The 22749-nt window shown below is 43.4% G+C and overlaps 2 protein-coding genes across 9 annotated transcripts in view; one reads left to right on the forward strand and one right to left on the reverse strand.

Moving 5' to 3' along the window:
* Positions 1 to 13870, forward strand: part of KIF24 (kinesin family member 24) — a 29423-nt gene extending 15553 nt beyond the window's left edge. For all 4 annotated transcript variants that reach the window (XM_005530393.3, XM_088053953.1, XM_088053952.1 and 1 more), the window contains 7 exons: positions 94 to 215; positions 1720 to 1825; positions 3605 to 3676; positions 4325 to 4434; positions 5369 to 7747; positions 8667 to 8760; positions 10898 to 13870. In XM_005530393.3, the coding sequence (XP_005530450.2) occupies positions 94 to 215; positions 1720 to 1825; positions 3605 to 3676; positions 4325 to 4434; positions 5369 to 7747; positions 8667 to 8760; positions 10898 to 11032 (3018 nt within the window). In that variant the 3' untranslated portion in view covers positions 11033 to 13870. The remainder of the gene's footprint in view (positions 1 to 93; positions 216 to 1719; positions 1826 to 3604; positions 3677 to 4324; positions 4435 to 5368; positions 7748 to 8666; positions 8761 to 10897) is intronic.
* Positions 13871 to 15006: 1136 nt separating this feature from the next.
* The window catches only part of UBAP1 (ubiquitin associated protein 1), a 33537-nt gene continuing 25794 nt past the window's right edge, over positions 15007 to 22749 (reverse strand). For 4 of the 5 annotated variants that reach the window (XM_014259149.2, XM_014259148.2, XM_014259150.2 and 1 more), the window contains 4 exons: positions 20629 to 20667; positions 19985 to 20182; positions 18526 to 18627; positions 15007 to 17106 (listed from right to left, as the gene is read on the reverse strand). In XM_014259149.2, coding sequence (XP_014114624.1) covers positions 16966 to 17106; positions 18526 to 18627; positions 19985 to 20182; positions 20629 to 20667 — 480 coding nt within the window. In that variant the 3' untranslated portion in view covers positions 15007 to 16965. The remainder of the gene's footprint in view (positions 17107 to 18525; positions 18628 to 19984; positions 20183 to 20628; positions 20668 to 22749) is intronic. The other variant, XM_088053961.1, reaches the window with a different exon arrangement.

Consider the following 22749-nt stretch of genomic DNA (forward strand, 5'->3'; position numbering starts at 1 on the left):
AATGTTTCCTCATCTTAGGAGGACAAGATCTCTTTCTGAGAGATTGTGATTTTATTTACAATTCACTTGGATTATGTCCCCCTTATTTTGCAGGTGATTTTGAAGGGGGGAAAAGAACGTAGCACAGGAGCTACTGGAGTTAACTCAGATTCCTCTCGGTCTCATGCCATCATCCAAATTCAAATTAAAGACACAGCCAACAGGGCATCTGGAAGGTAAGACCAGAAGCAGAAGTGCTCAGTGCTGATGTCAAACCCAGGCACATCCAAGAGACAAAGAGGAGGTGTTAGTGCACAAGTGTGAGTTAAATTAGAAGATAGGGTTAAAAGAGACTTGAGAAGTTCCACAGTCCTGTCTCTTTTTCCAGGGAGAATGTTTTAGGCACATCTATGAGAGCTTCGTCAAATTCATTTGTACAAATTTCCAGTGAAGGAGTTTGACAATCAAATCCATCCCCTCATCTTCAGTGTTTAATTTGGCTAAATTAGATGCCTGCAGTGGACATACCCACATGTGAACTCATCACCTTTGAAGTCAGTAGAATGAAATTGTCACTCTGGGATCTCTGCAGTGTGACCTAAATTAGGTCAGATGCATTTGCCCCTCAAAGCATTTCTGTCCTGTAATTGACTACAAAGTGAGTGTGGGCTGACTAGCCCAGGTGGAGATAATTCCATGACAGATGTTTTGCCTTTGGCCAGAAGAATCAGAGTACCTCACATAAACCTCCCTGATAATTTGAGTGACTCTGATGCTATCTGCAGCAGACAGAAAGAGCAGTTTACTTACTCTTGTGGCATCCATTTTATGTATTCAAAAACTAATTGTGCCTCCTCTCAGTCATCTTTTCTCCAGACTAAATCTCAAGAAATAGATATGAGGAAGAAAGTCTGTGCATCTGCATTACTGCCAAGTGTCACAAAATCCTGCTGACACAATCTTCCATTAGCTACCACACAGTCTTCTTGCCCAGGATCTAATTTTGAGCACAAGGCAAAATGGGAGAGCCACAAACACTGAAGAGAGGAGAAGACAGAACAGGCAGGCTTAGAAATAAAAGTATAGAGGTTCTGTAGGTGTGGCATCTGGACTAGGGGGGGGGTTGTGTGTCTGAAAGGCAGGTGGAGCTGATCTGAGGAAAGGGTGCCAAGATGAGCCTATAAAAGAAGTCAGGGCCATTGCAAAAAAAGAGGAAGGACAAAGACAAAGATACATTGCAACAGTCAGTACAGCAGCTGGCACCCAGAGCTAGAGACTGTGAAAGGGAATAATGGAGTTTTGTAGAAAGAAAGGACAGGCATCACTGAAAGCTCAGTGTATTAATTGCTACACTGAAAATTTCTGTTCCTATTGTCTCAAATTCCCATTTGACATGGCAGTTGTCTGTCTTACATGGAAGGAGAAATCAAGAAAATTTCTTTTAACTGTTTTCTTAGGGAACTACAAACACAGTGATTATCTGGACAGATGAATGTGTTGCACTGTCATCACATATAACTACACTTTCTATTATTTAATATTAAGATGCTCTGACACTGTTCCTGCTGCTATGCTTATTTTGGTATCTCAGATATTTCCAGTGAATGTTTCTTGTTGTTCAAAAGTAGTCATTTCTAATCACTCTTCTGATGCCATGTGTTGTAGCCTGCTGGTTTAATAAAGAAAAAAAGAAGAGGAAAAAAAAGCCCTTAAGATAAATGCAACTTTGTTTTTTTCCAGGATATCATTCATTGACTTGGCTGGCAGTGAAAGGGCAGCAGATGCCAAAGACACGGATCGACAAACAAAAATGGAAGGAGCAGAAATAAACCAAAGTCTTTTAGCAGTAAGCTACTATTATGTCTGGGGAAGGTTTTGCTTTTAATTACTAGCATGTTTTTTAGGATGAAAGTGAACCACAGAATAATGTATGTATGTATTCCATGGAGAGGAAAAAATAACCAAGGTACTAAGCGTGTTCAGTTTAATTTATCTCATGACTGAAAAACAATTTAAGAAGGAAGAGTTATCCTTATGAAAATTATGTATTTTTAATCCATTCTTACTGCAATACAGGTAAACATAGCAAGGAGAATGTTAGGTGTAGTGTAATAAGTGTCCCATATTTTGTATAGAAGATTTTGTCCCTTTTAAAGAATACTAGCTTGGAATTGCCTTGTTTGTTTCATAAGAGCACATCTGTTTCTGCCAGTTATTTTCACCACTTAAACTCAGGCTTCTCTTTCAAATCAGGAATAAAGGACTTAAGACCATAAAAACTAGCAATTTATTTGTGGGGAGGAAGGAACAGGAAGAAATGCACTCGTAAGGCAAACTGTTTTAAAAAGTGTCCACAGTCAGGCAAAGAGGAAAAAAGGAGCAGAAAAATGCCATCTAAGATAAAGCAGAAGTGCCTGTAAGTGTAAGTGCAGCAGAAAGCTTTGCACCTCCTTTAATGCAGACAGTTGAAGCTCAGTGGTGACTGGGGGCTTCTCCCAGTGAGGCTGAAGGTGATACAGGTTCCTGAGTATGAGCCAGGAGTACAGAAGTCAGTGCACACAACTGTACCTCTTAGTGTGCTGTAAACAGGAGCTGGCATGCTCTGCTTAGGGAATGTAGATGCTCCTTTGCACAGAGGCTTTTCCTGCACTGGAATATTAGTGTTTGTGCTGGGAGGTAGCCTGTGAGGTGGATATGTTTCTGTACTTCATGCTTTCTTGAGTACTTGCTGATTAATAACTGAGTGTCACGGGGAGTTGGGACCTGAATAGAAAAAAGTCTGATCTTGAAGGTCTTCTCCAGCCTGAACAATTTTCTGGTTCCTGAGTGTAAGCCCATGAAACTCTCTTTTAAAAGAAACTGTAAAATTGGAGTGTGTACATTTTTGGTGTTGTGTGAAACTAAGAAGATACCTGGACACTCTACAAGTAGTGATTGAATTAAATATAAAAAGCATTGTTGGATAAATCATTGTAACCTGTAGCCTGTAAAACCTAGTGTTGGCCTCAATGATCATAACACTCTCTTCATACCTTCAAACCTACAAGATTTGAAGTCCATTGCTGGTTTGAATATTTGCATTGTTTTCAAGGGAAGACTTTCAGACGCTGCAACTATGAGAGCCTGACTAAAGAATTACAGTTTGATCTCTTACTTGTTACTGGTGCAGTTTTTAATAAAGTGCTGTTAAAGTGATAAATAAGTATAATTTTCAGTGGGAGTTTGTAGAATGTAGAAAGGCTGTAAATTCTTGATGGCAGTATCACCATGACAATCCTGTAATTAGCTATCTCCAGAAGTAAGGAAATAAGAGATGTAGCTCAAAAAGCTCTGTCCTTTGAGTACAACTGCCCTGCAAACTGCAGCATAATCTTGCCTACGCTCAGTCTGGCTTCAGACTAGCTAGATGTGGTGCAGGCAGCAGCTCTGTGGAGCTCTGTATTTGCTAAATGCATTTGGTGAAGCCCACGGAGCCATCAGGCAGGGCACAAATTGACCTTGCAAGGGACAACACATTGTGGGAGTCAAAGGTGATACAGGACCTGGGTAGGTTTGGTTTGATGTGGTTGAGTTCCTTGCCAGTGCATGATTGATCTATTTTTCCCTTCTTTCTTTCTTTTGGTAGCTAAAGGAATGCATTCGGGCGCTGGATCAGGAACAAATGCATACTCCTTTCCGGCAAAGCAAATTAACTCAGGTAAAATGAGCAGAAAAGCAAAAGGAGAAGTTTCCCTGCTGAGGACAGAAATATGCAAAAAAGCAAATAAATAAATAAATAGATGGCATAGTTCAGTAACTGCTTCCTCTCTTGGGGAAGAGAGAAAAGCATAGCTTCTGTAAATTTTAATTTTAAAGGTAATCACAGAATGAATGCCAACTGTAAATTTCCTCCAGCCAGCAGTGGGGATTGGCATGGAAAAAAAAAAGAAACAAGCCAAAAGCTGAAACCAAACAAAACCCAAACACCACCTTCCAGACTCATACAGAATTACCATCCATCTCCCCTCCAGTCTGAAATCTTCTGTTCAGTTACTGTCCTGGGCCCTTTCATCAATATTTCTCAACTTCAGCTGTAACATCAGCTTTATTCCTCAAACCATACTGACACCCTTGAGGCATCTGGAACAATGGCTTGTTTAGAGTCCTAATTAATACTTGTATTCATTTTAAACTGTAAACAAATAAAAGCAAGAAAAACTGAGACAAGAGGACTACATTTATTAAAAAAAAAAAACCAAAAAAACAGTACTTCATGTTAAATTTCTTTTGTAGACATTGCTAATGTACAGGATGTGCAAAGGACATGAACTGATAAGAACCCAACTTTTTTTCCTTTGAACCCTAGGTGCTAAAGGACTCTTTCATTGGCAATTCCAAGACATGTATGATAGCCAATGTTTCACCGAGCCACATAGCTACAGAGCACACCCTGAACACTCTGCGGTATGCTGACAGGTAGGATGTGAAACTCAGTCTTGCCAGGGTGAAAATCACAAAGTAAAAAGGAATGTGTGATGTTTGGGCACTACATTTTATTTTAGTTGTATTGAAAATGTTGATTTAAGCAAGAAACAGAATCTTTACAAAGCTAATAAAATCGTTTCCTATTCCAACTCTTATATTTTGTCTTAAAATTTTTTGGGTCTTGTAAGTACTTTCTGATGACTGCTTTCAGTGATGAAAATATCACTGTGTGCCCTGTAACTGCAGGATTACTGACCTTGGCATTCAAAAATTTTGGTTTAGTTTTGTATTATGATTCTACTTAAAATGTGTGCAAGTCCTTCACCCTCCCTCCTACACAGAAGGAAGTAAATTACAGGCTGTGCAATGCTGGTCTTAAAAGACCATAATGGGCAAGAGGAGCAGAGGGAACAGCTGAGGGTCAGGATGGTAAGGAAAGGGTGATACCAGTTAATCAGCTCTTCACAGTTGCACTTCTGAGTCTGATCCAGGAGCAGTGCAGTCCAGTCCACATCACCTGCTGTGCTAGCAGCCACCTGAGCTAAGAATCCCCACTTCAGCTACTCCAAAAGTCCTACTTTGAGCCTTGTGGGACTCTGATCTGCTGTGGAGAATACCAGCTTGTTCTGCTGCATTATTATGTGTGGAAATACCACCCCCTTGCATTGAAACTGAGGCCATTTCCACTCACTTGACCTGTTATGCACTGCTCAAGGAAGCACTTAAAAAGACTGCCATAGATTTGTCCAAAAGTCCTGGCATTTTGTCAGAGGGGTTTTGATTTATCTGTGAAGATCAGAGAGAGAAGATAAACCATGATGTTGAATTCAATATTTAGTCTTAGTATGTGAAAGCATTGATTTGTTCTTAAGATGCTTTTATCTGAAAGCATGACATCTTCTAAATCCAGCCTCTTTTTTTACAGGGTCAAAGAGCTGAAGAAAGGGATTAGATGTCCTACCCCTCTCACAAAAAGGCGTCGCAAAGCTGGAAATTTATCTCCAAAACATGTCCAAAGCACCCTATCTTTGCCACCTGGGGAAAAGAGCTCTCCAAAGAAGGTGAAGCTAGGCCTACAGCATCCCTCAAGTGCTACAAAACCAAAGGCATATCCAGAAGCACTCCAGCCACTTGATGTCCCTCTTACCTCTACCCCCAAGGGAATTGGTAAAGAACATGCCTACAAAGGAAATACCAGCACTCCCTGCTTCCACCACACCACCCCAGTTAAGGGAATCTTGCGGATAACAAATCCCCTGAAGAAGAAAAATGATGATCTGTCCCCCAACACTGAAAACAGCACCTTGGTGAATGATTTCATTGCCACAGCAGAAACAAAAGAGAGTGGCCAGCAAGACAAGTATATGCAAAACACAACACCTGTTCAGTGCCTGAAAGTCCAGACAGTGCAACCTGTTCAGAAACAGCTTGTTCCTAGAGATGATAATGCCTTTGGAGATGGAAATCTGCCCTCCGACAGTGAACAGGAATGGGAAAACACTTTCACTAAAGAGTCTGTTGAGCCTTGGACATACCTGCCTCCGTTTCAGAAGGAAAGGGAAGAGCATTTACGTCTTTATCACCAACAGTTTCAGCAGCCCCCTATTCTAATGCAAAAATTGAACTATCAACCCCTTGAGAAGTTTTTAATGCAGTACAAGCCTGAGGAGATTCAAGTGAAGCAGGAGCTGAGCCTTACTCCAACTGAACTGCAGAGCAAAGAGGGGATGCAGCTGGAAGATCTGGATGACAGTGATTTCAGTGAAGATTCTTTCTCACCTATCTGTAATCAAAAGAGTGTGGAAAGAAGAAATACCAGCAAATGCAGTCAACATTCATTTTTCCTTCATGAAAGAGAACACGTAACTGAAGAAGAGCAAAAAGGCCAAAAGCGACAGGATTTATTTTTTAAATATGCAATACCCATGCAAGATCATGGATTAGATGACAGCTGGGATTGTAATGAGGGTAGCCCAAAGGCAGAGGAATCCATTAAAAATGCAGACTGCAGCAATACTTCTGCAGACTGGAGCTATGACTTAGCTGTTGAATTCTCTCCAAGCAATACTGCAGAAAAACCTTACTGCCTGCAGGAAGATCCTGGTTGCAGCTGGAGAAATGGCAAGGATTTCCTAGCTGATCACAAAGAGTACAAGTCCAAACACAGATGTCTTGTTTACTCCAGTGAGGCCACCTTAACTCTAGCAAAGGATGCTTCAAGCCCATATGTATCTCCTGTGTTGAAATCAGGAACTCCAGAGTGCAAAGAGATTGATCTCCAGCATAAGGAGAAGGAAGAATCCACTTTGGATAAAAAGGCTGCCTTTGCAGGAGGTGTAAAATGGAAAGCTCAAAATAATGGAGTTAGCCACTGTGTTTCTTCCAGCTGTTCCTCAGAATTCACCTCCGAGCTCATGACCCCTCCCCTCATGTCCCCTCTCAATAGTGAGGACACAGCTGAAACAGAGAAACCGTCTTCCAGCCAAGAGGAGCCCCACTCTGAGAAGCAGATGCTGGACAGTGACATCCAGAGCAGGTTTGAGGACGAGAGCTGGCAGTGCACCAGGAGCAGATCTCTGACTGACAGCATGCTGGAGCTGGGGGAGCAGAACCGCCTTGGGGGAAGGCTCTGTGCCCTGCTGGCATCTCCTCAAGCCAAGCACAAGCAGCTCCCACCCACCTGCGGCCGTGTGAAGCCGTGCTGCTGCCACCTGGGATTGTATTCGTCCAAGCAGGGAGTCCGGCGCAATTTGTTTGCTGGACGTGACCCGACAGAAACAGCCACAGCTGGACCCACAGCTGGATCCACGGTCCCCAGGCCAGAGAGAGAGGATGGGGGACTTTGCAGTGACCCCCCCTGCAAAGATCACTTGGGAGGCAGACATGGTGCTGATGTTAATCAGCATAACAATGGTGGTAATTCAGGGAAGTCTAACTCAAGTCAAGAGTCCCACGATGAGGAAATAAATGCTGAAATACCTGAAAAGAGCTATGCAGCCCAGTCCCCCTATCAGGAGAGCAGCTTGCTGCTGCAGCCCAAGCCAGGAGTGAGGGATGAAAGCCTCACCCATTCTGAAGACCCTGCCAAGTCATCGTTCGGAAATGAGGAAACAGGGTTGCTAAAAACCAAGTTAAAGCAGAGTATTTTTACACAAGAGACTTTTGCTGCAGATGCAGGATTTGCAACCAAAGATAATAAGCCAATAGCAAATGCAAAGTGTCCCTTACACATGTCCAGCAGCAGTTCTCCAAGCGCTGTATCAGAGATGAGGAAATGGCAGAGGGAAGCCCTAGAAAAGGCACAGTAAGTCTTGCTCATTGTGAAGTTTGTAATAAAGCTTAGAAATTCTGGACATGTGATACATTTGCCTTTATTTGTATATCATATGTAAATATGTATTAAAAAACCAACAGTTAATCATTCTATTAAATAATTGTAAGATTATTCATAATTTATAGTAATTATCTTAAAAATATATGGTTGCTTGTTATTTAGTGATATTTAAAAATCTTACAGGAAGCAAATTATGCTATTAGAGGTTCTAAGATAATGCTAGAGGAATAAATATTATAATATAAACTGCAGTTCACAGTAATTAATTGGCTTACCATAAGCTGTAATGTACCTAAAATACATCAAAACCTTCCATGAAGAATCAGGTTGTAGCCGTTCCATTAATGAAAAGAAGAGCTGCTAGAGCAGCTGGGCAGTCACAGAAGATGTAAATATAAAGATTCTGAGTACTCTGAGCTTCCATTGTCAGCTCCCAGGGACTGGACTGCATTCCCTTGACTGAAAATACATTGTTGGTCAGTGAGACTTGCTCAGAGGAATCAACAGCAGCACTGCATTCCTACTTGGCCTGCTTCTCCCTGAAATTACTTACAGACTCTTGGTTATAAGCCACTTCAGCAATTAATTAGATCATTGTTGTGCTCCTTGATTCTCCTACAGTAAAAATCTCTTGTATGCTGCCTGTGCTAAGGAAGTGCTGTGGTCACTCCTCTGTGGGCAGCCCTCAGTCACCCAGTTCATCCTGAAACCCAGATCAGGGCACTCCAATGCACTTTATGGAGCACTGGTGTGCCTTTCCTGAGTGCCAGGACAGCAAGGCTTCCTCTGGGGTATTCCTCTTTCTTGAAGGTTTATTGAGGCCAGCTGTGATTACAAGCAGTGATTACACTACAGGCTGTTTAACCAGTGTGTGTTTTTTGTTAATCAGACAGACTGTAATTCGTGCTCATCAGCAGCAGCTGGATGAAATGGCATGCCTGTGCTTCAAAGAGGAGTGCTTGATAAATCAGATGTCAGCAATGGTAAGTATTTCAGATGATGGGTTTGGTGCCTGTTGAACATGCATAAATTAATCTTAGAGATTATTAACTTGAATTGGTAATGTGATGTTCCTTGTCAGTTCAACCCCTTTTCCAAGGTCTTAGTCCTGGGAGAGGCCTCTCATTTTCAGTGCCTGTTGTGTCTGCCAGTCTCCACTCTGACAGGGCTGTGGGGAGCAGGAGATGGATGGGCTGGCCCTGAAGCCTTTGTCTCTGATAACAGAGCCTTCCCTTACCTTGCATCACGGGGCAGACTGTACCAGACAGGCCATCTGTCCCTGTGATGTTTTAGTTCTTTCAGGTTGGGACGAGTAAGCTGATACCACACAACAGAGCACACACCTAGGGCAGGACACCGGTGGCATTGGCAGCCACTTCCCTCTGGTGTGCTAACAACCCTGCACTCGCTTACTCCAGTGTTCTGACCACTGTGACTTGTGCCTTACACGCTCTTGGCTTTGGTTACTCAAGTGTTTCTTAGCTTGTCTTTGCCTCAGATGGTGTACCCTAGACCTAAAAACTGGCACCTGCATGGCCTCACTGCTAGCTAGGCAGTGAGTTCCAGTTCTATCCCAGAACTATCCCAGTTCTCTGTTTCTCCTGCATCCCAACAGATGCATGTCACAGCTATGTGAAAATCCAGACCGAACATTTTCCAGTGAGAACTCCTGCCTTCCCAGTTCCCTCACCTTCTCAGTAAAGCCAAGCTGCATTGCTGCATTGCACTATCAAACCATGTCAATTCCTATCACAGTTCAGACCTGAACTGGAGTCCCTCAGGGACTTCGGAGTGGAGCTACCATGTGGCTTATTCACTGTGATTTCAAGCTGCATATGCTGTTTTACAGATAAGATACAGTCCACCAAGCAGCACGAGAGACATAAACTGTATTCACTTTGTGGCAGACAATGCAGTGAAACAAAGCTATCATTCATCTTCTTAATTTTTTTTTAATCTTCTGAGATTGTTCTTCGTAAGTCTGTTGGTCGCTGGACACCAGCTCTCCCCCCAGATTTATTTGCCCCTTGCAGCAAGCAGTTATTTTCTGGCTATCAGAATTCTGACAAGCTTGTCAGGCCTCCAGCAGTGTGTGAATAACATACCCTGTAGTAGCATGACCTTTTCTGGGTAATGAAATGTGCTTGGGCTTCATGCACTGGCTTCCCTCCTTCCGTTTTCAGATGGTTTCAGCTTCTCTAGCCATGAAACTTTGGCCGCAGGAGAAACTCCTGCCAAGACCAGCCACACAGTGAACAAAGCAATATTTAAAGTGCTTAAGAAAAATATGCCACAGCAGCTGGGCTAGTCTTCATCACTGTCCTGATTTCCCTGCAGGACAGAGATACAGTGCAGGAGATACAGCTGGAGTAGTGCCAAATAAGCTTTTGCATGATTGATTTTCATGCACAGCAGCTGAATTTCCCAGCCCTGGAGATGCTGACACCTCCCAGCTTCTCAGGCACAGACCTAGTGGACAAAGGCACCAAACTGCTCTCAGCTGGAGAGCAGAACACTTCCAAGTGCTGCCTTATTAATGCAAGCGTTACTGAAAAAAGGCTTAAAACTCCATTTCAGTTTTAATCACAGTATGGAAGGTAGAGTTCCCTGGGCTGAGGCTGGATACAGTGCTGATATTGCTCATGGCAGACCTGCAGCCAAGGCCCCATGACCTGATGGGATATAAATCCCTTGCATCTCTCAAGATTGGGCTATTATGTCTGATCTGTAGTGGCCTAGCTCACCATTTATTTTCATAATTCATAAATCAAACATGAGAGGTGTCAGGAACAGAGTTCAATACATGGTAAAACTGTGTGACCAGTCCCAGTACCAAACCTTTGAAAAGCTAACCAGAGCAGAAGAGTGACAACAGCTACTTTATACATTTTTATTTTTAAGCCACTATATGAGCTGTAATGAGATAAAACTACCAGTGAACCTTGGTATTTAGAGGCACTGACCTTTGTCTGTGAGGGCTGTGACTTTAATAAGGAAATGCTGATTTAATCTACTAGTCTGCAGAATGCTTCTATGTTCTGCTGCAGTGTAAAAAATACACTGATTTTCTCCAACCTGCTGATACTGTTCCGTACTGTTTCCTTGTGCCTTCCTCACCAGGATTTTCCGAATTTCATGACCATGCTGGATGAAATCTTGGTGCTGAAGTCAAAGTGTGTCCAAGCAATGCGAGCCCAGCTGCAGCTTTGTTTAGCCTCCACTGACATATCACTGCAAACACCTCCACCAGTTTAGACCTTCTTTGCTTCCATGTGTACTGGAGCACCTACAGGAGACCTCAGCCAGCACTTTGCTACACTTGGTGCTGCAGAGTGTGGGTGGTATGGGATAGCTTTTGGTTTGATGTTTGTGATTAGTGTGTGTGCTTTATATAAGGATGGAGAGAATTCTGAGTAAATGAGAGATGACTAATTGGCACCATAAGCTGTGTATTTCATTAATACTAGTAAGCCACGTTCTGAACAGTAACAATTCAGCAGCCTTTAAATATCTCACCAAGCAGAAAGCAAGTTGTGTTCATGTATCATAGCAGCTCCTCACATGTTAAAGGCAATTTTGTGTTGCCAAGTAAGGGAAACGACTTTGAAGCCAGATACAGGTCTGAATGAAATGCTCAAAAGCTACCCACAAAAGTCCTTGCGAACAGAAGCCAGGAAAGAGAGAGGGTTGTTACACTAAAGTGACTGGACCTTAAGTATTTGGAAGTCAAGGGAGGGTGTGAAGTGCTTTCAGTTTCAGAAGAAGGAAGCCTATTGTTAGTTCTTGGGATGAATCCTCCAGAGCTCCTGAAAGAAGTAGCTTTAAGTTATGGGTAAGAAGTGGTTTAGCAGGGACTTTGTACCAAAGATTCCATCTGGCATGTTAATAAGCACATGGGTTTCATGCTGCTGCCCAGAGGAAGACACCAGCAGCTGTACCTGCTGCACACTACATCTAATGTTCTGACCAGAGCAGAACAGATTTCTCACATGAAAAGGGGGTCTGCTTGGAGGCACTGAGCTTCCAGAAGCTGCTAACAGCACTGTTAGGTGAAACTGGTATTTGAATCAAGAGCTATGGAGCCATCAGCTGGAGCCCTACAGAAGACCTGGTGCTGCATGCATCACATCTGAACCACAAAGCTAGTCCACTTGCTTTGAAGGCACAAGTGACCTTGAGACATGCTTGCTGACAATGCACTGTGTGAGCACTCCCACTCCAAAATTAGGGCTGTCACAGCACATTCATCCATCTCTGTGTCTCCTCAGTAATGCCTGTGGTAGCTCATTCAAAACCTGCTCAGTAGCCAGAAATGCCAAGGGGAATGGAACACTGCTGTCTGACCAGCTGTGGGTTTTGCTGCCTGCCTGCACAGCCTCCCTGAGGAGCCCAGGTTGGGCTGAGCAGCAGGACAATAATTGCAGTGACACTGGGATGCATATTTGGTGCAAACACTCCTAGGAATGTCACCCGCGTAGGCCTGGGGAACAGAAGCAAATCCCACATCACTGCCCTGACTATTGGGCTGTTTTTAGCAATGGTTAGTCTCCATCTTGCAACTGAAACTGTATTTCTCTGTGGAGCAGAGAGCAGAGCTTCTCTGGGGTCTGAGGTTATGGCTCTTGAAACGGTTCCTGTGTCCTGGTCACAGGCCAGCAGCAAGTCACACCTAAACCTGGGTCAGAAGCCTTTCTCACTTACCCAGAGAGATGAGGCATCCAGGAGGAAGACTCTTGGTATTTCTGCATGGAGCAGTCGTGCCTGGCAGCCACCAGAGAGCTGTAAAGTAGTGGGACATCAGCACTCTGCTCAAACCATGCAGGGAGGAGTACATGTTTAAAACCAGCAATTCCCTCCACTTCCTGGGGCCAGGGAGACTTTTCCTGTGAGTAAGGTGAGGGGAATACGAGGCTGCTGCGTAGTCCTGATACCACAAATTAGATGTGGGCACTTAAGTTTCCCCAGCACGTTCTCAGCAAGCATGCAGCAAATACTGCTCTCAGGGAGCAGCTGAGGAGTTTGGCAAGTCTATTTGGAACCAAGGAAAAGGTCAGACTGTAGGATGTGTACACAGGTCACAGGAAAATGTGATGCCCAATCAGAAACAGTGCGAGGGAGGAAAATTTTTCCTCCACATACTCTGACATTTGGGAGATGAGTATTGGTTGAGTGCTCTTTCAGGTTTTTAAAAAGCAGCTGAGCAAAGTATGTTCACAGGCATTTTGAGTGTCTACAGAAGCCGGACATTCCTAAGCAACACACAGGAATAATTTGCATATCCCACAATGCCATGTCCTAACCTCAGTATCTGCAGGCAGTTGTGATAAGACAGATGACTGACCAAAAATTTCTGTGAGCAGAGATGTGAGTTAAGTCAGCTGCCAGATTGGAGCCACCTGTGAATCCCATCTGATCTACTGTGAAAAAAGCAAGTCTCTCTGGCAGATCTGAGCCCCAGCATCAATTCCCAGAGCAGGAACTATTTGCTTCCTTGAGGAATGGCCAGGGACACTGAGAAACAACAAATAATCAGAACAACAACCACACACACAGTTTTCCGAGGTCTGATACAATCTTTCTTTTAAAAGGGTTATTGAGCCAATCCACATGACTACACCTTCCTAAATATATTTTATTATGTCTGTTCTCCAAAATTTATTTTTCTCTATTGAATGTGAGACTTGACCAAAATAAAAAAATAAAGCACCTGGCTGTGAAAATCAGCCCATCCTTGGCAATAACATGGACATGCTTGAAGTGCTGCACACCCCAAAGATACCAACAATGGGTTCTGCATACACAACAGAAACTATCAAGCTGCTGGCAGAAATGGTAACATTTTTCTCTCCCCTGTGAGGTTTATTACCTAGTTGCTGCTTTAATTCTTGTGTGAAATTGTGCTAAATGAACATTTTAAGTGTCATCCCCTTCCTACTGTTTGATTTTTCACTGACAACTGCTACAAAAGGTTTTCGCTTCAACTTGACAAATATGTGTTAAAGTGTCATAAAAGCAATCTAAGAGATTTAGAGAGCTTGGCCATGTACAATCGAATAAATACAGAACTAAAATGGATTCACTTTTGTATTCAGATGCAACAATGACAATGCTTATTAGCAGAGGCTTGATACTTTATTTCAATAGTTGACAGAATTTAAAATAAAATTCATTTTGCTACAGAACTCTGTTAAAAATCATTTTAGGTAAACATGATCAAAATGCCTCTTTGATTGACTGCAAAATATTAAGTGAGGCTGGAAATCTGTACAAGCTCCCCTTCTCACAGGGCTTGTTGGTATGGAGAGTTTCATTCATTCTAGAATGACCCTTGCTGGCTTGGGCAGCAGCCACAGGAAGCCGTTGACAGGCCTCTGTTCTCCGGCAGATCCGGGGCAGGAGCCACGAGCCGGCTAAAAAATGCTGCTCCCACTGCCCAGCTACAGTTTCAGGAGCCCTGGGCTGCCATGGGGGTGAAGGATAGCTCTGCAGTACCAGGGCCATTTCCAGGCTACTGCTGTCCAGAACCAGCAGGAGGCAGCTCAAAGATGCTCTTGTTGAAAGTACAACCACCACTTGAGGCTCTGCCTCTACACTTCTCACCAGCCTTCTCACTCAGGCACACAGACCTCACATAGAACCTCTCAGAAAGGTACAGCAGGGACATGAATCAATGTGACCTGACAGCTAAAAGAAATGCTCCAAGGTCACAAGTGACCTTGGGTGCAGCCAATCTTCTCACCAGCCAGCAGCAAGGCAGAGCCCAGCCTTCCTCCAGCCAGCAGGACCTCCCCACACCCACAATGACCTGTACCAGGACAGAACAGTACCAGATTAACAAATGCTGCACAACACCCTGAACATTGAACTCTGGTCACAGTGGTTCTCTTGTTACACATTTATTTGGCAATTCCTCTTCTCGAACCCCCTTAATCTCCTCACTCTTTGGTATTTTCTTCTCTGAGATGCCAATGCAGGACTACACTTCAAGCCTTCAGCCACCCATGGATTTAAATCCAGAAATGTCACTGCCAAAGCAAGAGTAGCATCACCAGGGAAGACCCAAGTGGGCATGGCTCTCTGAAAAAAAGATGCTGCATCTTCACAGGTGCCACTTCCCATCGTCACCTCCCTGCTCTCACCTCCACAAGAGCTCCAAAAGCAGAGTAGTTATTCTATAGGGCTAAGAACCAGACCCTGGAGGGGAACTGTGAAAAAACAACACAAACTAATACAATCAGAGATTATTTTATTCAGAGTTTTTGTCTAAATAGTTGTTTCTTTGCTGTCAAAGACTTCTTGCCCCTTCAGGACTGTCTGGTAGCAGACAGGGACACACTTGGGTAGCAATTCTGAGAAAACCAGAACAAGTAACACAATCAAATGCTCTCAGCAATGATGGTAAAGCAAAATTTGAATTTTGTTTTCAAGGTTTTCAAATTGATCAGGAACCCCATTTCCTCACTTCACTGTTGCATTTTTCACCTGGGAAGGAAGAAAAGCTGGACAGTACCTGCACTAACAGAAGCAGCAGCTGTTGTCCCACCAGCTGTTGAACATCCTTAAACAAGCTTTATTTCAGCTCTACCACTAGAAAATGGTCAACACTGGGGTATGTGCAAGGCAGCCTGCTCTGCTCCTCCTCATTCTACTCCATACCTCCTAGATACTTGCCAGCAGATCCCTCTCTTGCATAATTTTAAAGTAAATGTATGTAATTCACACAGTTGGGCACCCCACAGAGAATTCCAGGAGTACACACTGGGCCCAAATTAGATGTTTTGATCCTAGAAAGTTAACATAATGGAGAGAAATGCCATCATCTCCTTTGGAGCCCTTATGAGCTGAAACTTCGTACTGAAAACCTACACTGATGCAATGAGCTGAGATGTTTTGACCTCCAGCAGCCCAATGCTCCAGCTCCAGGCTCTAATGTGAATTTAGATCCCTAGGCTGGGGTTTTGCCACAAAACGAAAATAAGCCACAGAGAAGCACAGCACCCCACTGCAGTGTTCACATGTGCCCAAAGGAGATGGCAGCACCTGGGCAGGCAGGATCCAGCAAGTTCCTTGTCTGCTGAAGCCAAAGAGGATGAGAGATGGGAAACATGACAGTTGTATTTCAGGGTTTTATTAGTTGCTCTTCTGCAGAATCAAAATATTTAGCAAATTAGAGATTCCTCTAGACTGCTGATATTTCATGTATTTAGAACTTGATCAATGTACAACATAATACTTTGAACTATCAAAAACAACCCCAAACCTGATTTGTAGCACTAGATGTTACTATGTAGTTCTATTGCAATGTGAAAAATGGAACTAATGCAGTGAGTATATTTGTTTTAAAGAAAGTGCTTGAAAGAAACCTCCTGCATCACACTGTATATTATTTAGATCAAAAAGATAACTGGATTTCTAGCAGGGCATTGTCTTAAATATCCTATAAGCCCAGGGGATTAAAAATATTGAGCCCCAGCTCTCCACCTTCAGGTTCAAGAACCAACACAAGTTGCAGGTCTAGGTTGAGTTCACAGCTTACCTGCTTCAAGGGAATTTACCACTCAGCATTGCACACTTGTGTCTGGCAGAAGTGTTGGATGAATGGGTAAAGAACAAAAACCAAGAGGACAAAACAAGGTTCTGTCTTTATGCATAGTGACAGTTTCTGAACCAGTGTTCTACTAAGTTACAGACTAACTTTCAACCAAAAAAATAAAACTCCATTGCACTAAAGGTCAAATTTAACCAGGTAATCTGGACTGTGACACAGTCAAGTAACTCAGTACAAGCAGACAAGACACCATGAAAGCAGCTTCAAAGAACCAAAGCATCCTAGTTTCAGACCCAACTTAATATTCTTCTGTCCAACTCCAGTGCAACAATGAGGGGGGCAACCACTCCATCTCTACCTATGTACAATTCCAGTCAAGGCTGGGCAGTCTCAACTTTCCGTGGCCAAGCTGGAAAAAGGAAACTCGGGAAAGGACACTTCAAAATTTAATTTAAGAATGAAAGTTGGCCCTCAGTGAAAAGAGAAATGCTGGAGTGATGCACGCAGGCAGACTTGCTCAGTCACTCTCCCTTGTATGCGAAAAGCTGGACTCCTTCCCACTGAGAGCAAGTCACACTGGATGCAAAGGTGGCGGGGCTGGTCCTGCTCTGTTGCACACAAAGAATCCAGGAATGTGTCTTCAGCTGGCTCCTGCACGGGCCATTAGATCTTCCAAAGCATTGTGTTGGTCGTTGTTGTGTAATAATAAGACCTCCTTAATGTCTTTTAGTTCAAAGCCCATTTCTTTAAATTGACTCATTAATTGGAGAAGTTCTGTGATCTGAAAGACAGACAGCCTGTTATTTGCAAGAGTAAAGTAGATGGATCAGTGCTTGGTGGAGGTTTAGCACAGAGCCTGTCTTCAGCAGCTGGGCATGCCATAATTGTGGATTCCTCCTCCCCAACCACAGCCTATTCCAGCTTTGTTGGGACAAAGTTTGCTCACACTAGAGCTACCAGAGCTCTGGGCATAGCAGCCCACAGAAACCTTCAGTTCCCTCTATTTGCCATCCTTCAGTTTTAAACCCTATTCAATCAGGGCACCAAGCTCCGTCTGCAGGGGTGTCTCTCACAGAATGATATTTATCAGTCTGGCCCAACATGGGATTCCAAAAATTCTGATTAATGGCACCCAGCTGCCCCATCCAGCAGCTCCTGCTGCATATGATTTTTTTTAAAGTTACTTGGACTTTGGGAACAGTGCAGTAGCCTTTGCTATCAAGTGGCTTCTCAGATCTAGGGCAAACTTGGGGGATTAGCACAAACCCCACTGTGTACATACGGTATTTCCAACATAAACTGAATCCTCCCTGAGCTTTGAAAAACAAAATGGCAAGAAGTGAGTCAGCTAATCACTTTTTTGAACCCTCTGCCATTTATAGTGCATCTGCTCCACTCCAGGGTAAAGAAAAATCACAAACAAGCAAAGAGGTTGAAATGGGCAATCAGGAGATTAGCCATTTCCAATTCTGGGGCTGAGCCAATAGCAAATGGGTTTCTCAAACTCAGTTACTTTCCATCCTCACACTGCTACTGCTGTTTACAAGATTATCACTTGTCCAAGAAAAGCAGGAAAGCATATCTATGTTTGAGGGGGTTGGGTTGCACCTCTGAAGATTTCATATAATAACCTGTCCACAATTGGCTGGCAGACTTTAAGAAAATCCTGTCATCTGTCCTTACTACCCACTCCTGCTTTTCCTTTGGTGCTGGTAAAGCAGCCAGACAATGAACTAGACCCCAAAAATATTCATTTTCTAGCTTCTTCCAGAGCAAGCCCTAACTCAGTTTGCTGGGCAGCCAGGCAGATGCACTTGTACAAAGGAGAAAATTCATGGCCAGGGCAGGCTGGCAAGGTTTGAAAGACAATTTTTGCTGCTGCTGAAGTTAACTGTATCTGTACCAAGCACCTACCCCACAAGAGAATTCTGGGCATTCAGAACAATATGACTACAATAATCAGGGTCTTAAAAAAATCCTGTTCCCATAAAAATGGATGCAAATGAGATTAACAAAACTACACAAATTCTAACGCCTTAACAATTTTTAGTTTTATCAACACAAAGATGTCCTTTGGCAGTCAGTTTTGGAAACACGGCAGCATTACCGTGAAAGTCAGAATTACATCAGCCAGAGGAACTGCTGCTGGAATTCCCTGTCGTGGCACATTTTTCTATTCCTGCACACATTGCACCCTCACCTTCTCCTCTGAACACTGGTGCATTTCCAAAGCTGCTTCAACAAGAAGTGGATCAAAGCCCTTCTCACAAAGCTGTCCATGTGCAAACAGGTAATCCAAAACCTGTGGGGAATGAAGAAAATAAACTGGGTTTGCAGAGAGGCACTTGCAGCGGGCAGCTGAATGTCACCCTGGTACATGCAGAGGGGCTGAGCATGATTCTACTCAGGGCTTCACCAGGGACAGGGATACAGTCCTTCCTAGCAGAGTTCAGACACTCCTTATACAAGAGCTTGTGCGGAGAAAGCAGACAAACCCTTCTGTCCTGCTGTGCTCTCCTTCATTCTAGTCAAAGCAGCCTCGGAAGTGTATCTTTAGCCCTCTGACTGCAGAGCAGAAGTTTCATTGTGCTTTTTATACTACAAGTTTTAAAAACAAAACTGTAGGTCCAGCAGTCAGGACATGTCTGCTTTTAGCTTCCTCTCAGACAGCCACAAGAGCTGATGCAATCTGAGAGCAGTCAGCCTTTGATGATCAACTCAGCATACTGGCAAGTGAGCTGCAAACCCCAACTCACACACTCAGAAACTGCTGCCAAATTTCTTACCCATCCTCAGCTTTAAGGGGAAGGGTCAGGTAGACAATGCTAGGTATATGAAAGAACAGAGCTTGCAAGTAGAGCAGCATTTAAAACCACTCTCCTAAGGGACCTTTTTTTCTATTTGATACCACAGTTCACTCCAGTGCACAGCTAAGTCACTCTCTGTAGGTAGGGAGAGGGCCAGCAGATCAGTCCCACAGGTAGGAGTCCCTGGGACATGCTCTGTGCAGCACACAGCCTGCTGAGGTCTGGCATGGGAGCTTGGGCCAAGTTCTCCCACTTTGAAGTGTTTGTTTGAAGCAGATGCAAGAGCCATGCTCTGCCCAGCAGTGCTTTGTGCCCAGTGACCTGGTTTGAGCAGGTGTAAAAGGCAGTGCTCAAGCAAGAAGCAGCAGCACCAGGGCACACACAGGTCAGTCAGTGCAGCTTTGCAGGAGCCTTTCAGAGCTGTCTTAGGCCTGCAGGGGCCAATCTCTCTACAAGGCGGGGTGCGTCAGCATTGTAAACCCTCATGCTCAGAACAAGGGAGGTCAGCTGGATTTCTGTCATGTGGCTCTAAACATGGCACAAAGCCATGGTAAGCTTCCTTTGGATGTGTTTGTGGCTTCAGGAGAGACCCAGAATCTCTCCCCCCATTTTCACATGGAGCAAAGGGCCCATCCCAAACTCAGCATGGCTCCAACACAGCACCCACAGGTGTGGCTGACTCTTGCAGCCCCTCACCAGAAATAAGCACAAGCTTTAGGTTGTAACCCCCTAATTTCCCCTAACCATATTAAGAGTTACAGTATTTCCCCCACCCATTTTGCAAACCCAAGATGGCTTCCCAGCAGAACCAGCATCCAATAAAGCATTTCTTTGCACTGCACAAGCTCTTACCTGGTCTATGTTCTGTCCCTTCTTCTTCATGGCTTTCAGGACGTTCTCAGGTGAGTAGCCCATGTTGACCACGGTCTCCACACAGTGCCTCTCGCTGGGGGAGAGGCCCTGCTGCAGCTCAGCTGCAAGACCACCTGGCCACTTCGTGCAGCTACTATTATTGGGCACTTTAGACACTGCAAAGTTTTGGTGTGTTACCTAAGGGGGAAAACCCAGAAGTGATGGTCATCTCTTGCATCCTGTCATCCTGTTTCTGCCTAGAGCCAGAACCACGATACCCCATGTAATTAATCCAAAAGGTTTTTTAGAGTGCCCTTGGGAAGTTACATACTGTGAGGATGAAACCAAGTAGCCTGATTCCCAGCACACTCTTTTAACCCTCAAAGCAATAATCAAGAACCCTGATTCTTCACAATGAACACTCTTCTACTGGTGTGACCAAAGCCTTTGAACACCCAAGCCCTGCAACCATGAAGGCTGGGATACAGCCAAACCTTGCATCTCAAAGGAAGCACAGATTGCTTCCTTCATCTCAGGTTTACTCATCACCTATGTTTTTTTGTACTCAAAGGAACACCACTTGTCAAGATTACCACAGACATGATCCAATGCAAGCAAGCACACAGGTGTATTTGGAAACTTACCACAGGGATTTCTGTTTCCTGGTAGTCTGGGTGTACCTGCTGGACAACACACAAAAAAAAACAAGTATAAACATCATGCACCAATCAGCAGATTTTGCCACAGCTGGGTGAGGATGGTTTTATAAAAGATTCTACCACAGGATGGGAGACTTTAGGGTCTGATCAGGCTTCCACATATGAGATGATGACCTTACCCATTGCCTGCAGCTATAGAATCACCATCATCACAAAGATCATTCCTCTTCTCAGCACTCTACAAATGAATTATACTCCAAAAGGGATGTGTGTACCCCCACAATAATTATAAGATTGTTTGTTCTGTCACTGTAACAGCTGCATGTTCACACAGCCCCAGTTCAGGTCCTGACCAAGACTACACTGCCTAACAGTGTTCATTTTGAAGTCATTGCCTAAAGACTTCTCTGGACTTTTTGACTGTGAAGGGGAAAGACAAAAATACACCTCTTTTCTACTGCCAAAGCACTGAACTCCATGCACTACATAGGAACAACGTGCCACAGTGGCTCAAAAGAGCATGTGAGTTTTCTACCCAGCACTTGTCCCACTCCCAGCGCACCAGCAAGGCAAGTTTATGTCCCCTGCTGTGCACCTGTTCTGCTTGTGCAGAACCACCCCACCACTTTGTACACCCTTGCCCAAGTCAGCAGTGCAAAGTCAGGCCTTGGCCCCACCAAAGCTGCATGTTTTAGTTCAACACAGTCAGAACTCTTACATTTTAAAGAATTAGAACAGACTGCAAGAAATCACTGTGGACCAAGAACCGCAGTTTTTAGCACTTCATAATACTTATTGTGCCAGCACAGATTGCTTGAAAGCTTGTCCGCATCCTTCAGAAAGGCCTTCTTAGTGCCCAAACTGAACAACAGAAAATCCACTATAGAAAACCAATTCTGAAAAGATCTATTAGGATTTCAATAAATTCCATTTATTTGCAAAAAGATCCAAAGCCACCACCAAGGAGGTTTTGTTCTGCATTTCTAAACATCTTTCAGGGTAAGAATTTCTCTTCTAGAAGACCAACCCTGAGACATCATATTCATTATGATGCACTAGGGTACCCAAGAACCTCTTCTCATGGCGTATTCTTCACACACATCCTCTCTCCAGACACTTTTTCAAGGGCAAAATGCACTGGAATAGAGGATACATTTAAATAGGGAAAATAGCCCTGAAATCAGCTAGTGGGTTATGAAACTGAAGGATGATGATTTGTCATTAATGATGCTTTGTTATTGACACTGCAGCCAAAAAAATCAAAACTGTTTCTGACACCAGAGATTCAGCAGTCTAGGAAAGCCAACTCCTCTTACTTAGTCTACTTAATTTTAACCTGTTGTCTTCATTAATCACTTCTACCTCTGCTAAAGCTGTGAAAATCAATGCACTGAGATTCAAGAAAAAATAAAAGTAAGGAGAGGGGACTACCACAGAACTTATGAAGCCTCAGAGAAATCACAGACTTATTTCTATCCAAAGATTCCTAGATCTAATTCAGTGGTAAAGCAAAAACTACCATAACTGCAAATTCAAAGTAAAAAATTCTAATCTTGTGAGAAAAAAAAAATAGCTATGGAATACATTGGGATACAGGCCTTTTTCTCCCAGCCATAGAGATGACTCTGATTTTTTTGTACTCTGAGGATTTTTGTTACATTTACTTAAATTATTTTGTTGCATTTACTTAAATTTCTTGCATATCAGCCATCATTTTCCAGTGGAACTATACTGTGGAAACACAAAACAAGTATAATCTGAAGTCTTGGAATTTAAGCACAAAGAACTAAGTTCCATCAGCATAATTATTTCTTGGTTCACTCCTTCCAAACCATAAATAGTTTCAAATTAATTAATTAATTTTATTGCTTCTCCTAGTAAGCCTACTTTTTTTCCACTTTGCATCTTCTCTTACAGCACTGTCAAGAATATACTTTCCCTCTTGGTCTTCAAAAAAAATTAATTCAGCAGAGAGATATTAATAGTTTGAGTGTAAATTTAGGCATCTTAATGCCTAAATTAAGACTAGTGGTAGGTGATCTTTTGTCCCCAGAGATGCTATGTGTTCTGTAACTGAGGTCATACAGGCCCCTCTCACACCTGTGA

Source organism: Pseudopodoces humilis, chromosome 4, assembly GCF_049639895.1.
Source record: "Pseudopodoces humilis isolate 2021_Gansu_Grassland_sample_001 chromosome 4, ASM4963989v1, whole genome shotgun sequence".
Lineage (NCBI taxonomy): Eukaryota > Metazoa > Chordata > Aves > Passeriformes > Paridae > Pseudopodoces > Pseudopodoces humilis.